Source organism: Phoca vitulina, unplaced genomic scaffold (genome assembly GCF_004348235.1).
Source record: "Phoca vitulina isolate PV1807 unplaced genomic scaffold, GSC_HSeal_1.0 scaffold17, whole genome shotgun sequence".
Classification (NCBI taxonomy): Eukaryota; Metazoa; Chordata; class Mammalia; order Carnivora; family Phocidae; genus Phoca; species Phoca vitulina.
This window is the reverse complement of record NW_022589720.1, coordinates 15239240-15255090: the sequence shown is the minus strand read 5'-3', so window position 1 is coordinate 15255090 and position 15851 is coordinate 15239240. Positions and strand designations below refer to the sequence as shown.

The 15851-nt window shown below is 34.5% G+C and overlaps 1 protein-coding gene across 5 annotated transcripts in view; it reads left to right on the top strand.

Moving 5' to 3' along the window:
- The window catches only part of CDH18 (cadherin 18), a 574093-nt gene extending 564990 nt beyond the window's left edge, over positions 1 to 9103 (top strand). For 2 of the 5 annotated variants that reach the window (XM_032415422.1, XM_032415421.1), the window contains exon 12: positions 7065 to 9099. In XM_032415422.1, the coding sequence (XP_032271313.1) occupies positions 7065 to 7555 (491 nt within the window). In that variant the 3' untranslated portion in view covers positions 7556 to 9099. Of the gene's footprint in view, positions 1 to 7064 lie in introns of all 5 variants that reach the window. The other 3 variants (XM_032415424.1, XM_032415423.1, XM_032415426.1) reach the window with 2 other exon arrangements.
- The last annotated feature ends 6748 nt before the right edge of the window (positions 9104 to 15851 follow it).

Here is a 15851-nt window from a genome sequence, read left to right as displayed (position 1 = left end):
CCTCACTGAGCTGGGGGCACCAGAGGTGTACTTTATTGAGGTCCCTACAGCAGGAAAATCTAAAGAGAGAGATGATAAACAAGGCTGAGCTGTGATGAGTCCCAGCATGGTCACTGCATCAGGAAGGATGCCATGACAGGACAGAGTGAAGGGAAAGTCAGAGAAGAAGGACGAATAAGAGGAAAGTATGATGTGATCAAAGTCAAAGGAAAAAAAGTATATCAAAGAGGACAGAGCATTCAACAGTGTCAAAAGCTGCTCTGAGGTTAAATAAATTGTGTATCTAAATGTATCAGGGGCACCTGGGTGGCTCAGTCAGTTAAGCTTCTGCCTTCAGCTCAGGTCATGATCCCAGGAACAAGCCCCCCCTCCCCGTTGGGCTCCCTGCTCAGCTGGGAGTCTGCTTATCCCTTGCTCTTTGCCTCTCCTCTGTCCCCTGCTCGTGCACTCTCTCTCTCTCAAGTAAATAAGTAAAAAATCTTAAAAAATTAAAAAAAATAAATGTACCCATTGCCCTTAGCAAAGAGGAGCATGGAGGTTCAGTGCCCCACCACTGGAAGTATTTCACGGTGGTATAGTCTTACAGTAGATTCAAGGTGAGGAAAGCTAGGAAAATTAGGCTTTCTGAATTTTATTTCCTTATGTATTAATTGGTTACAACTGTTATTTGCTTTAGACAGTTACGTATTACCTTTTTTGTGTTTGAAAATTAGAACAGAAACTCACAAACAAAACAAAAACGGAAAATAAAATAAAGCAAGAACAAATATTGATCCCTCCAGAGTTCCTAACCTAAACCACAAAGAATAGAACCCAGTGACTTTAGTGTAAGTTCTTCCAAAGTACTGATTCTGAAAGATAGTTCATTCAGAGTAGTCACTTATCTTTGCCTTTTATTTTCATCTATCACTATCAAACCATTTTTATATACTAAAGTAAAGACTTAAAAAGTTAATTGAAAAATGTTAATATACAGGTACATTTAAGGTATATTATGTAAAATAACATTATTTCGGGCGCCTGGGTGGCTCAGTTGGTTAAGCAACTGCCTTCAGCTCAGGTCATGATCCTGGAGTCCTGGGATCGAGTCCCACATCGGGCTCCCTGCTCAGCAGGGAGTCTGCTTCTCCCTCTGACCCTCCTCCCTCTCATTCTGTCTCTCATTCTCTCTCTCGCAAATAAATAAAATCTTAAAAAAAAAAATACCATTATTTCATGAAACAATACTTCCCTTTAATAGATTTTATAAAAATGTTGTTTCTCCTTTGGGGTAAACAAGAGAGCATTCTAAATTTTATGCTCTCCCATAGGACTAAAGAAACAGAGGTGCTATTTAATATGTTTACTCCTTCAATTTTTATTGAAACTCAAAGTGGTTTCTACAGTTTTATGCAAAGGTTGCAGAATCATTTCATAAGTTTGGGCTTAGACAATCATTATTTATGATGTAATTTTTATTTTTTATGACATTTGCAAGGGTTTTTATTGTTATTCAGAAGATAGCTAGCCAACAGACTCAGAATGTAGGCATTTGTAATTTTAAAATAATGTTTGTTAACGTGCAAGCTCATAATTTTCAAGGAAAATATCAGCAACACCAGAGGTAGCAAAACTTTATTTTAGAACTTTTTGTGATTCTGAAATAACATTAAAAACTAACAGCTAAACAAATTGTGAAATTAATACTTTAATATTGAAAAATGTTCTGATTATCAGCTGTGTGTGAAAATGACTTGTATAAACCCAGCCCTAGTTTTGCTACTAATTAACTGTATGATCTCAGGCGACCTATTCAGTCTCTTATTTCTATTTACAAATCTATAAAAATAAAGTATCAACTAGTGAAGAACCTTAGAGTCATCTATAAAATTTTGTGGTGCTTATTTATGTTTTCTTATAGACTCCATCTATGTGTATATTGATTATCTGAAATTGGTGCCTGAAAACCAGTGGGCCTTACTTTGAATGGTACATGTGCACATTGTGGGTCAGGTTATGATTTGTCAGGATTACCTTTTTAAGATCCTTTTCTGATGGGATGAACGGGAGAGAATTTAGGGTGAGCCTTCGTGATGCAATCAGAATTTGGTGCTAGAGGAGGGATAACTGGAGTTCTCTTTCCCTTCCAGGGATCTGACATTTCTTTCCCAACCTCATCCCATCCCTTGTGAGATGGTCCAGAGCAGTTGTCAGAGCAAGCCTAAATCACACTTAGCGCAATAAACCATTGAGTCAGGCTCTGAATCAGGCCTCTGTCATCTGCCCTTCAGTCCACACATCATATATAAGAAGGTGACTTAGATGAGTCCATCACCTGGATTGTTCCTACTCTTGGATATAAATTTCCTAATCAATGAGGATCAGGGTAGATTTGATGTGAGGAGAGTGAGGGACTAGGAGCAAAGGTAGAATTGGTGAGGAGAGAAGTGCCAACCTGCTTGTCAGCTGAGCTATCTGACGTGACTCTGTGGGTTCCCCTTGGTTTGAAAAAGTAAGTTTCAGTGAGAAACACCATTAACTGGTATGACCAATAGCAGGACAGGAGCTAATAAAAGTAATCTCCCTGACTTGGGCCACCTCATTTCTGCCAAACTTAGTATCAACATATGATGGTATAAAAAAGAATGAAGTTATATTTATGGATAAAAAAAAAATCTGCTATGGAAAGTATTTTGGGGAAATATGTTGGGAGTCAGTATATAATGTATTAAAACGCAGGCTGTATGACAGTTCAAGTTACAAAAACTCAAAACCCTTTAGAACTCCAAGCACTTTGGAATCATGGATAAATAAATTAATATATGAATGAGTAGAATGATATGAGAAAGGAAATATAAAAATGTTTCCCCAAATTGGAACTCTTTCATGAATAAAACTCAATAAATTCATTTTGTTTCTTAAATAAAAAGAATAAAATGGATTTAAAATCCTAACCAAACTCAGAGAAGAAAAAGAAATATACTAACCAAGGATACAATAGTCATTAGAATAAAATCCTCCCCAAATACTACAGTTTAATATTTCAACCCAGGTTATATAAAATTTCAAAATACTGAAAATCTTATATAATTTTGAACAAAGGGGTAAGCACTGTATCTCATTTATTTTACAATGCCATGGCGCTGTCAAATTCTCTCTTCCCAGATGACCCACTTTAAGAAGAGGTACCTTGTTTCACATGTATGGGTTGATGGACTGTGGAGGGAGGGGAGTCATGTGAATATACTCATTTGACTGCCATTTTTAAAAAGAGTTTAACTCTCAAAACTATGTGTGTAATTGTTATCTTCATTCTCTAAAATATATTTGGTTTGGGGATTTTTTTTTACAAACATTTAGTTTGGCTTTCGAACGTTAAAAATTATTATCAAGCAAAATTAGGTGTTTGGTATTATTAATGTCCATAAGCTGACTTAAAACTATATTTAAACATTATTTTCCTAGTGAGGTTATGCCGCATCATCACTTTCACAGAGATTATTCTTGTGTTAGTCCACAGAGTATCTACTGTGTATCATTTGCTCCAGAAATATCTACTGAACAAACATGAATATAAAGCAATTCACTGGAAACACACCTTATCATCTGTGTTTCCACATTCTTCTCTGAGTTTCTTTAAAGTTACCTTTGACTAGAGGGACCACATGTCCATATTTGCCCTGATGTCCTGGAATAATTGTAAATGAAATCCCCTTTCACTCTCAAAAATGTCCCAGATTATATGGTTAATCATATGTTGATATATTAAATAGACATGGAATAAATCTAGAAATCATTGGTCACTGGCAAATGACTGTCCATGCCTAGGAAAGAGATAGATGTAAAACCTCAAAGTTCAAACTTAATTAATATCTATATTTTGAATCAAAATATATCAGGAATATTTTTTAATTTGGGAAAATAAGTAAATATGAGCTATCATCATAATAATCCCAGCTTTATCCCCTGTATTTCATTAGGCAAATATGGCACTGATATTGGGGAAGGATACAAATTACCTCCATACTTTTATAATAATATTGATCACATTCTCCCTGCTATGCATGCACATAAACTCCCTTGAAATCAACAATCAACCATTTTAACATAAAGAAAAATAACTTCGTTTGTTGACAAAAGTAAGATATTTTACTATAAAAAAGTCTGTAGAAATAGATGTTTTAATTTAGAACAACCTCCTTACTTAATCATAAAGATGAGCAAAAATATATAATGGATGATAAATCTAAACCTCTGAATGGAATGAAATGAGTTACTTGGGGATGCTGTTTGGGGTTTTGAATTAGAATGCCCTAAGCTGGTTTTACACTGAAATAACTAGTAAGGTATTGGGGCAGCTTGGTGGCTCAGTAGGTTAAGGGCCTGCTCTTGATTTCTGCTCAGGGTCCTGGGATCAAACCCTCTGTCAAGCTCTGTGCTCAGCAGAGAGTCTGCTTGGAATTCTCTTTTCCTCTCCCTTTGCCCCTCCCCCAATCTCTCTCTCTCTCTCAAAATAAATAAGTAAATCTTTAAAAATAATAGTAAGGTATTAGATGCATATTTGCTACAGTCAGCAAAAGTCTTTTTTTTTCTTTCTAAAAATAAGGTGCTATATTAGATAATGTCTTTGAAGTATAAGTAGCATATTTGAGAAACTATTTTTATATAGCATAATATTCAGGGGTGCCTGGCTGGCTCAGTCAGTAGAGCATGTGATTCTTGATCTCGCAGTTTCACGTTAGAGTCCCATGTTGGGTATAGAGATTACTTAAAAATAAAAATCTTAGATAGATAGATAAATAAATAAATAAATAAATAAATAAATAAATAAATAGCATAATATTGGTGAAGCAGGGCAACATATGGCATCTGCATTTCATTTTCAGGTTTCTATAATCACTCCAGACACAGTGACTCACTGTTTCCCCAGGTCTGCCATAATCTCTCTCATTCAATTCTGCCATTACTGAGTCCTTTTATTCCATACTTTTCAAGATGATTTTCTGGCCCTTTCTATAGGTGTTTTGTCTTTTTGTTTGTTTGTTTCTTCATTCCCATAGGTGCTCACTTGCCCTTTCTCTGCAAAATTAGACTCTCCAGTACATTGTGACCATCTCTTTCCATGTGTAGTAAACTCTCTGATAATTGCCCTTTGTATTTCTGGCTTGAAAATCTCCTTTTCCTCTTTCTATTGTTGTCTTCAAAGTACATATACACTGTTTTATCTAGTTTAAAAATAGGCAAGGCTCGGGCACCTGGGTGGCTCAGTTGGTTAAGCGACTGCCTTCAGCTCAGGTCATGATCCTGGAGTCCCGGGATCGAGTCCCGCATCAGGCTCCCTGCTCAGCAGGGAGTCTGCTTCTCCCTCTGACCCTCCCCCCTCTCATGTGCTCTCTCTCATTCTCTCTCTCTCAAATAAATAAATAAAATCTTTAAAAAAAAAAAAAAAAGACTCTTTAAAAAAAAATTAAAAAATAAAAATAGGCAAGGCTCATTTATTATATCATTTAGGGATATGCATAAAATGTGTTAAATTATAAAGAGAAACAAGGGAACGATAACGATATAGGAAGAGAAGGTACTTTTTAGAGGTATGAGGTAAAAGATCAATTTCTAGGGCACCAGCTGTGTTCTTTATCAGAGAATAGCTAACCTGGTGTTTGTTTGCTTTACAAGTATTTGTTAAAGATACATATCAGCAAGGTTGCCAGATAAAATACAGTATATAGAAATAGATAAAATACAATATAGAAATGTGAATTTCAGGTAAAAATATATGTCTGTAGGTGCATATTTGTATGTGCGTGCATATAGCAAAAGTATGTCACGTGCTATATATATAAAAACTGTTTCTATATATGTATATTTATGTTATGCATATATATATCTATACACATGTATATACACATATATACATGCCTTTTGAATGTACTTCTTTGATTACTATATTGTAAAGAATGTTTAAAATAACAATGCACTAAAAATTGCTATCATAAAACCTAGATTATCAGCTGACCAAGAACATTCTGTAGAGCTGAAGTAAAGAATATTGGGCTTAATAGCACAAAGTAGAAGTGAGGTAATTCTTTCTATTTAGTAATGGCTTAGTATCATCAAATAGAAAGATTTGAAAATACATGAGAAACAGCCAAAGCAAAGTGCCCAAGATCCATTTACATCATTTCATCTAATGGTTGTGACATTACTGGTAATAACCCACATGCCCAACTCAGTTCCTTGTTCCATATTTTTTAAAAAACAAAATGGATTATGATAATGGAAGCTTCATCACCTTTGGTGTGAGAAGTCATAGATTACAGTCTAAGTTCTTCCATCTGCCATTTGTGTAATCTTAGAGTTGGATCTTAGTTATTTATGTAATTTCTCTGGAGCCTCAGTTTCCTTGAGGAAACCCATACTTTGCTGTGAGGATTAAATCAAGAAGTTATGTAAAAAACATTTGGTAACCTGAAAAATTCCTCTGAAACATAAGTTAGGTGCAAATAAAATAACATCTTTTGTGCAGCTTGATAGATACATGCAATTATTAATGCCTGATAATAGTATTCTAAAAGATAATGGGCAAAAGAGATCAAGCATGTAAAATATACCTGCTTTGGTTTCCTACAAAGCATCAAAGGTAAAGGGTTTAAGGTAGGGGCTCCTTCTTCCTATTTAACAGAAACTTAAAATATCCCTCCTTTAGTGTATCTGCCTAGAATCTATACACAGAACAACACTCAGCATTATTCCTCCAGGCAAAATTCCATATACTCTTCCATCATCTGTTTCCCTCAATATGAAGACTGGATGATAGACCACAGTGAGCCAGGAATCCTGAATGCATAAGTGTGACAAATGAGAACGTTACGATTTCTAGAGAAGATCAATGATTCCCAAGGCCTTATAGAGATAATCGTTTTTCACATTCCTTGAGATTTTAAAAACTCTCCAACCGTTACCCAGAGAGTGCAGAGATCAAGATTGTGTTACAATGCAAGCCTGAATGGAATGTAGTTGCTGATGCCAAATCTCCAAGAACTTCCTTTTTGCTAACTCTCCATCCTCTTTCCATTTTTCTTCAGCAATTGTGGTACTTTTTATCACCTTGAGACGCAGCAAAAAAGAGCCCCTGATCATCTCTGAGGAGGACGTGCGGGAGAATGTGGTCACCTACGATGATGAGGGTGGCGGTGAGGAAGACACCGAGGCCTTTGACATCACAGCCTTGAGGAATCCATCTGCTGCTGAGGAGCTCAAGTATCGGAGAGATATCAGACCTGAAGTGAAGCTCACCCCCAGACACCAGACATTGTCCACCCTGGAAAGCATAGATGTTCAGGAATTTATTAAGCAAAAACTGGCAGAAGCCGACCTAGACCCCAGTGTCCCCCCTTATGACTCTCTTCAGACTTATGCCTATGAAGGTCAGAGATCAGAGGCTGGGTCCATCAGCTCACTGGATTCAGCAACCACACAATCAGACCAGGATTATCACTACCTTGGAGACTGGGGACCCGAATTCAAAAAGTTAGCTGAACTCTATGGAGAAATAGAATCTGAAAGAACAACTTAGGGGGTTAATTCTTGCAACTTTCTAGAATTTGCTTCCTGAGCAAGTGGAGATATAACCTCAGCAATGGCAAGGAAGAAGAGTGGAGACAGTACTTGGAACTGAGCAAGCTATACACAGCTACTGTAGAAACAAGTGCCCTTTTCATGATCGAAACTGGGTTATTTAATCAGAAGACAGTCAAATTAAAAAAATACAGAGAAAAAGCTATTGTTCCTTGTGTATATTTTCAATTGCTCAATAAAGTCTGTGGTACTGTTTAATTAAGAATACCTGAATTAAGCCAAACGATGATATTTGTTTCAATATTTTGTGATTTCTTTTCAAAAAGCAAAACTAAACAGAAAGATTCAAAATCACTTATGACTAGGGGTGGTACACTACGGAATGAAACTTGTGCAGGTAATCGGGACCTCTTTTTCCACTTTTCTGTGTGGACTCTTGAGACCCACACTCTGTTATTGTGACAGATCTTATTAGCGTTGTCTTGTGTTCAAATGACATGAGGTATATCCAGTATACCAGGTCATTCCATCATGGACTTGTATGTACCATTTTCCTTTGCCCTCCCCACTTCTTTTCTCCATACAAAGTTGATGGAGCATGGGGATTTGCTGCTTGCACTCTAATGTATGCAACTTCTGTGCACCCATTGTGCACTGCTCTGAAGCACAGAGACCATCGTCTCTGTCCTGCCTGCCCTCCTTTCTTTTAACAAAAGACCCCCCCTTTTTTTATGGATAGAATGAATGGTTTAAGTAAGATATACTCAGATAATCTGATATGTCAGGGAAAGATTTAATTTGAAAAATAGTCACAAACCTTATCCTGTATAAAACGTTGGAAAATTCCATGATCTATTCCATCCCATTTGTTTTAAGACATTTACATCAGCAGTTTTGATCCTGCCAATACCTAAAATTAGTTGTTGGACATTTTGATGGTTGGTTTATACTTCAGTCTAATTTGCTTACTTATAAAACATGAGTAGTCATCGAAAATATGTACCTCACATGATAACAATGTAATCTGAAAAGATGATACTCCAATTTACATAAATCTTGTAGACCTTGGATTGACTTACCTTTATTCCTTTACACAGGTTCAGATTGTCCCCATCTCACTGACTGCTTAGCCCTTATCTGTTTGGGATCTACAGGAAAATATATAAAACTGAAGCAAAAAAAAAAAAAAAATAGGAGATTCACACTTACTATCCTTGGAAACGTGCCTCAAAGTCTCTGAGCTTCAGGGTCCCAAACAGCAAAATAAAGATGGTAAAGACTCCCTGCCTGTCTCACAGGGTTGTGTGAGGATCAAGAAGCATCTGTAAAAATGCTTTGCCAACTGCAAAGTGTTCTGTTATGTAAAGGCTTGCAGACACTATCTAATTTTCTAATTCTGTTAGCTTACAAATATATAGTTACATACATTTTGAATAAAGTATATTATCATGAGAGAATTTCATAAAACCTTCAACACTGTAGCAACTGCTAACTAAACATAATACACAAGTTTAATTATTTTGATATTTTCCCAAATAAACTAATTTTCTTCAAATTTCTTGGTTTTTTTTTTTCCTAAAATGGTTTAGATAATATTTTGCTGTTGTTGCTATTGGTCTTAAAATAAGAATAATGGTCCTATTCTCCAAAAATTACCATATTTATGTATTTCAGATAGATTGGAATTTTGAAACCCACAAATTAAGAATTATCTCAAGGAGGAATTTTTCCTTTACTCTTTGAATTTCTCATAATCAAGTGTCCTCAAATGTTCATGGCATTTTCTGTCTGATTCCACCTATGTGCAAAATTTTAAATTTTGCCTCTGTTTGCAATATGCTATCATATTTCAGTTTCAACGTATGGGAAGTAAGTAAGCTTAATTTGAATAATTCTCAACATGTGTTCTAAGCCTGAGGAATAAAATTTTTTAAGTTTTTTACCACATTGTAGCTTTCCAGATGCTGCTTTATCATTTTTTATATCATAATGCTATGCATTGCAGTATAAAGCTGTATCAGAAAAAAACAGGGGTTTTGGGGAATAGCTTCTGGAGACACATACTCTGATTATACTAATGTTGGACCACATTCACCCTGAAATAAGGGTACACCTTTGGAGAACTACTGTGGATGTTGGTGTTAGGACTTTCCTATGCAAAGAGGAGCAGGAAGGTCAGGTTTGGGAACGCCATTACATTAGGCTTTGGATTTATATTTTAGATAAACTGTTCATGGCTTTTATTTTATTTTGTTTGGTTTGGTTTGTTTTGCTAATATTCACCTGGTAACTTTACAGATGAGGGCTTGAAAGCTGAAAATGTATGTGTACATTTAATCATTTACATAAAAGCCAAGGTCCTCTGCATGTGTTTTGAGTATGAAAATATTTCCCTTATTATATGAAAAAAACACCTCAGATCCAACTAATTTTAATTATACATTATAATGATAATGGATTGTTTCTAAGCCCCTAATGTTAAATATAATATGGAGGCAAAATGGAGCTTCTGTAGTCCCGAAATACTATGTTTCTGTGTTGATTTATCCTAGAATTTTGTTAATGAAAGCATTCCAAATGTTATATTTTATATGAACTCTGAAACTAGGCAATTATATCATTATTGTAAATATGGATTAAATCTCATTTTTAAAATTCTGCTACTTTGAGTCAAGAAAAAAACATAATGATATATAAGTGTTCTGCAAATAGATTGAAGTCATCCTAATACTTAATATCTTGCTTTAAGAACTCCAGTTTGTCAGTGTTGGAAGAAAATTCTCAAAGACTTTAGTGGGCAAAGAGTTTACATATCAACTCTGAGTATTCAGTAGTCACAGATAATTAGCTATGGAATCATATGTGATTCCAGATAGAATCAGCTATAGAGTCACTCATGTGTCTCAAACAACACATTTTGTAAGCGCTAGTTGATACTTATAGATCTAAATAAAATATAACTTCGAAATCAGCTTACTTATTTCTAATCAAATAGTTTCCTACAGACCATCCCTATACAAAATGGTGGCTGCTAGTTAGAGGAAATATAAACAATTATGATAATTTTTTATTCAAGGTGTTTTTTACAAGAATTTTTAAATTCCAAGTATTCTTTGTGCAAACACTGGGAAATTAATAGATCTTGCAGGAATCACTAAAGATGTATCATCAGAAAGTCTTTCTATGATAAATCTGTATAAACACAGATCTGAAGTGGAGATTGAAGACAAAATTATCCTTAAAATAAGACTCTATAAAAAGTTAACTTATGACTTTCTATAACCTGGTATAAGAAGAAAAATGTTCTGAGAGAAATTGCATTCACATAACACACACACAAACATGTAGAAACATATATGTCTTCTTGAAAAATATTTGAAGAATAAAAGAATATTCAAAATAGTGTTGATATGATCCAATTATGTGGTGTATACAAAATTTTAGTACCCAACATATGAACAATTTACCTGGAAGTTAATGAGCAGTTTTTAACCTTTATTTTGTATCCAGCCTCAGACTAACCTTCAGTACTGTCAATGATGAGAGCTGATTCACAAGTGTGCTTGCACAGAGCAGACAAAATTATTAGTTATAAATCCAAATTTTACAAGTCAGGATTTAATGGACACAGTGCAGCTATTAAATACTAACAAGTGCTTTGACTTAGATACTTTGTATACCACACAGTATAGTCAGAGATATGGGTAGAAGGAGGAAGATGTATTGAGTCCACCATTTTTAGCAATGTAGAAAGCTTAAATACACCATTAGTTTAATTTGTTCTTATCAACCTGCATCCATACGTTTGATTTGTTTTCTTCTTTTTGGGTTAGCTGAATATACAGGGAAAACAAACCAAAATTCAGGTAGACTCATTCGTTTCAACAGCCATCAAGAAGTGCTAGTTAACTGAGCATGGTAATAGGTATCCTGGGGCATGCATATATCCAATACTTTTGGGTAAGTCTTTTTGCTTTTTAGTGTGGACAGTGTTTGATTAGCTATTCAACAAATTAGAACTCTAAAGCTGATTATTCTGGGAAGAGGAAAGAGTCCCATATTTCAAACTGAAATTGTACTTAGCTTCAAGGTATGATAACATTCAATTAACTCACTTGGCTTTCAATTTTGAGAATAGAAGAAATCTCAGAATAGTTCTTGGGAGAAATGTGACTTGAATTCAAATTTTCTCTCTCTCTTTTTTATCCTTTAGGATTAAGAGCAAATTAAATATTATCTGAAGGAAACAAACCATTTCAACTTTTATTTTCTACTTCATCTGCAGAAGGTAAATTTTTTTGCAATGTAAAATTAGAAATCTCATAAACCCTACAGGCAAAAGTAGCTCGCAACCATTTGAAAATAAAACTAGTACAGAACCCACTCTCTTTTTCAAAGATTCCAAATACAACATTTTAAAGTGAAAATATGAATAGGAACACTCTTTAACATATCAAAAGTTGTATTCTTAACTTTGACTTACAGCGATGAAAGATGTAGTTTTGTTGTTTTTAAATAAGGTAGAGATGAGAGGATAACAGAACACATTCTTCTTTGGAGCACTGATACAGAAAAAAAAAAGTGCTCTTAGGCTAGTAAGGAATGATTTTATTTATCCACTTTGCTGAGTCTACAGAAATGAGGGATCTTTACCTTTCAAAAGTACAAAGGCATCAAATCTATTTCAGTAATGATTTGTTTTTAAAGACTTGGGTGAAAGTGAATGGAGAAAATAGGCATTTAAGGACTCCCAAAATTATATCCTGTGAAAAATGTATGTGCCATTTATAGATTAAAGTGGGTTCTCCAAATGGTTTAGTCTTACTGCCTAGCAATACTAGCTTCGGAAGTAGGAAAATGGACCATGATAGTTAGTGTCACCCAAATAATTTCATCAAGTCAATTTTTCATATGTCAAATGCATCAAATTCTTACTCTAAATCATTTATTCTTTTCAAAGTACTTTTTCAAATGCCTTAGTTTCAAACAGAAATTCACACTATCTAACATTTATTAATAAGTTCTTCTAATCATGCACTACATGTAAGATACTATTTCAGGCACTGAAAGGGATGTGAAAAAAATGTCTTGGTGGTAGGGATCATCATCAATGAAATTAGAGTGTCACTTCAGAGGTAAGACCTACATATAAAAAGTTATAGAGGATTTAATACAAAGCAAAAAGTGGCAAGTGTTCTAAAATAGGTTTGGATACAATGTTGGGAAAGGTCCCAGGACCCCATTGAAACTGTGTCAATACTGTGTCTACGTGGAGCAAAACTGGAGTTACTCTATAGGACAGAGGAATGGTACAGTTCAGGGAGAAGTAGAAGCAGAGCGGACAGTGTAGACAAATGTACAAAGGTAGATTATTCTGTATGGAATAGAGGATTCATGCAGGGAAATAATGATAATGCAAGATGTTAAGCAAAGTTGGATTTAGATTAGGGTGATTGAGTGAAACTTACTTGTTAACCAATGTCATTGAATTTATTTTTCCCCAAAACAAGAGAATGACGGTGGCCAGAGTTCCCTTTTAGATATCTGAGTCTTTTATTGATGTCTATCATTCAGTGAAGATAGAGTAAAGAAAGACTCTAGAGTTACATACACCTACAGAAGAAAGAGTAGACTCATCATTTCCAAAGTATAACTACTTATTTTAGGAATATATCTTGAGAAAAAAAAAGCCATAGGTGATGTACATTTCAGGTTTGATTGTTGGAGTCATTTTATTTTATCAATTTATTCATTATAATAATAATAAATTAAAATGAGGGCAAGAAATATACTTTTAAGAACAGTATTTATTCATATGAATTTATTCTTAACTGGCTAAAGTGTCTATCTTCTATAATCTTTGTTTTAGGTATAAAAATATGTTAAAATAAAAAACAAATATCCAAATGCCAAAGACTGAACTGAGGCCTTATTAATACTATATCAGTTATTTTTAATAATTATTTTTAATACTTAACACAAGAGATGTCATAAACTCTAGTGTTTCATTGTATATAAATTTACATTTGGATTTATTTTTAAAAAGTGGCTATCATACAACATAAGATTAAATAATTTGTTAATATCATAGGTAGACTTAGCCTGAAATCCCTATTTTTATATCTTCTATGTCTCACTTTTTCTTCTTTCACATCGACTTGCCTTTTTTTAAAACCCTTGAATAGCTATGTTTGAGCAATTTTTATATTTCATGTATTTTTCAGAACAAATTCAAGAAAATGTTTTTCAGAAATAGAAAGTAGTTATCATGTTATTTTCAGGGTTTTGATTTTCAACGCATTTTCTCCCCCTCTGTCACTAATCATGCTCTTCCTCACCAAAAAGTAATAAAAGAAAATTGCATTCAGAAAAATACCCTGTGAAAGTCACTTTTTGAGCTTGAGGTTTCCTTCCTTGATGTGATTTTGTTTTGTAGTTCTTGAAACACTGTACATTTCTAGACTCTTGGAATTCATTTTATCTTCATTCTTTAAAAGATAGCAGGGAGCTGTGGGGGGGGAAGTCATTTTTGTTCATGTGGAATTTATTTAAAATATTTCAAAAGACTTTGAATATATGTCCTAAAACATTGAAAGTATCAATCAAATTAAAATAATGCTTTATTCTTTGCAAAGTATTTTCAATATCACGCTTCAAATATTTAAAATATAATTATCATTTTCAAAAAACAACTATAATTTGATCGATACCCTTGCTTTCATTTAAAAGAAAACTTAGATAATTGGTTTTCCAGAAGAGCTAACACTGAGTAAATCTCCCAAATTTCATCACCTAAGTTATGTTTTCTTGTTTCTTATTGCTCATGTTTCACATTGATGACACAATGATAGTATATGACAATTAGCATATCAATAAAACTCCACATTACAAATTACTTTTAATTGTATCTAATAGATTAGGCTGAGGTACAGTGCTTAAACTTTTTTTAATGTATATTTCATTAAGTTCTCCTCAGAATATTATTTCTGAGGCATGCAGATATATGCACTCCTGCCTCCTGCCAACATTTACCATTTTCTTTCACCTCGCCAGTCTTAAATTAGTCACCTGTTCCCCTGTCCTCAGCTGTCTCAATTTCAATTTGAAAGAATCAAGGATACAGGACAGTGAAATTCTTTGCTGGGACAAACTGTCTTGAGAAAACCAGGTCACAACTCAACTTTCTTGATTCCTACTCAGTGTCTTGAGTTAAAATACGAAACAGGACAATATTAGAGGGAAAAGAAACCCTTAGGTTTAAGAATCTAGGATTCAGAACACGTAGTTAGGAATCTTGACTGAAAGTACTTGTGTAAGTTTAAATGTCAAACATTGTTTAAATTATCCTACAATTTAAAATAGAAATAATAATACCTTTATACTTATCTCGCAAAATTGTTAGGAATATCAGATGTGATTTTGTGTATAAAACACAGAAATGAGGGGTGCCTGGGTGGCTCAGTTGGTTGTCTAACTCGTGGTTTCAACTCAGGTCAGGATCTCATGAGTCATGTGCTCTATGCTCAGCAGGGACTCAGCTTGAGATTCTTTCCCTCTCCCTCTTTCCCTCCCTCATGCTCTCTCTCTCTCTAAAGTAAATAAATAAATCTTTTAAGGTTTTATTTATTTATTTGAGAAAGAGAGAGAGAGAGTACAAGATCAAGAGTTGGGGGAGGAGCAGAGGGAGAGGGAGAAGCAGACTCGCTGATGAGCAGGGAGCCAGCCTGAAGCAGGGCTCATCCCAGGACCCGGACGCAGGGCTCGCTCCATCCCAGGACCCTGGGTTCATGACCTGAGCTAAAGGCAGGCACTTAACCCACTGAGTCACCCAGGTGCCCCAATAAATAAATCTTTTAAAAAAATAAAATAAAAAAGCAAAAATAAAACACAGAAATGAGTATAGTCCTTGGCAGATTGATTAATCTTATTATTATGGTTTCTTTTTTTGCACCCTCAATCTTCCCCAGTCTCTGGCCTCAGAAAATTATGACTTTGGTTATATAATACAGGAATAAAGGCTTTGCATATTTTCATCACAGTGTAAGCACAAAGATGCATTCTCCATCTGAGGAGGCCAAAAAAAAAAAGAGCCATTCTAATGTTTGCCCATTGGATTCTTCTTTTCACAATGCAGAGGACAAAGGAAATTATGATCTCTGTTTAACTGTATGGATTAGATTTCCCTCAATACGTTTTGTTCATAAAAATCTAAGATTAGACTAATAAATTAAAATTATGCATTATACATACACTATATTGACTTCTCTGTTTCAGAATATTTTTTATAAACACCA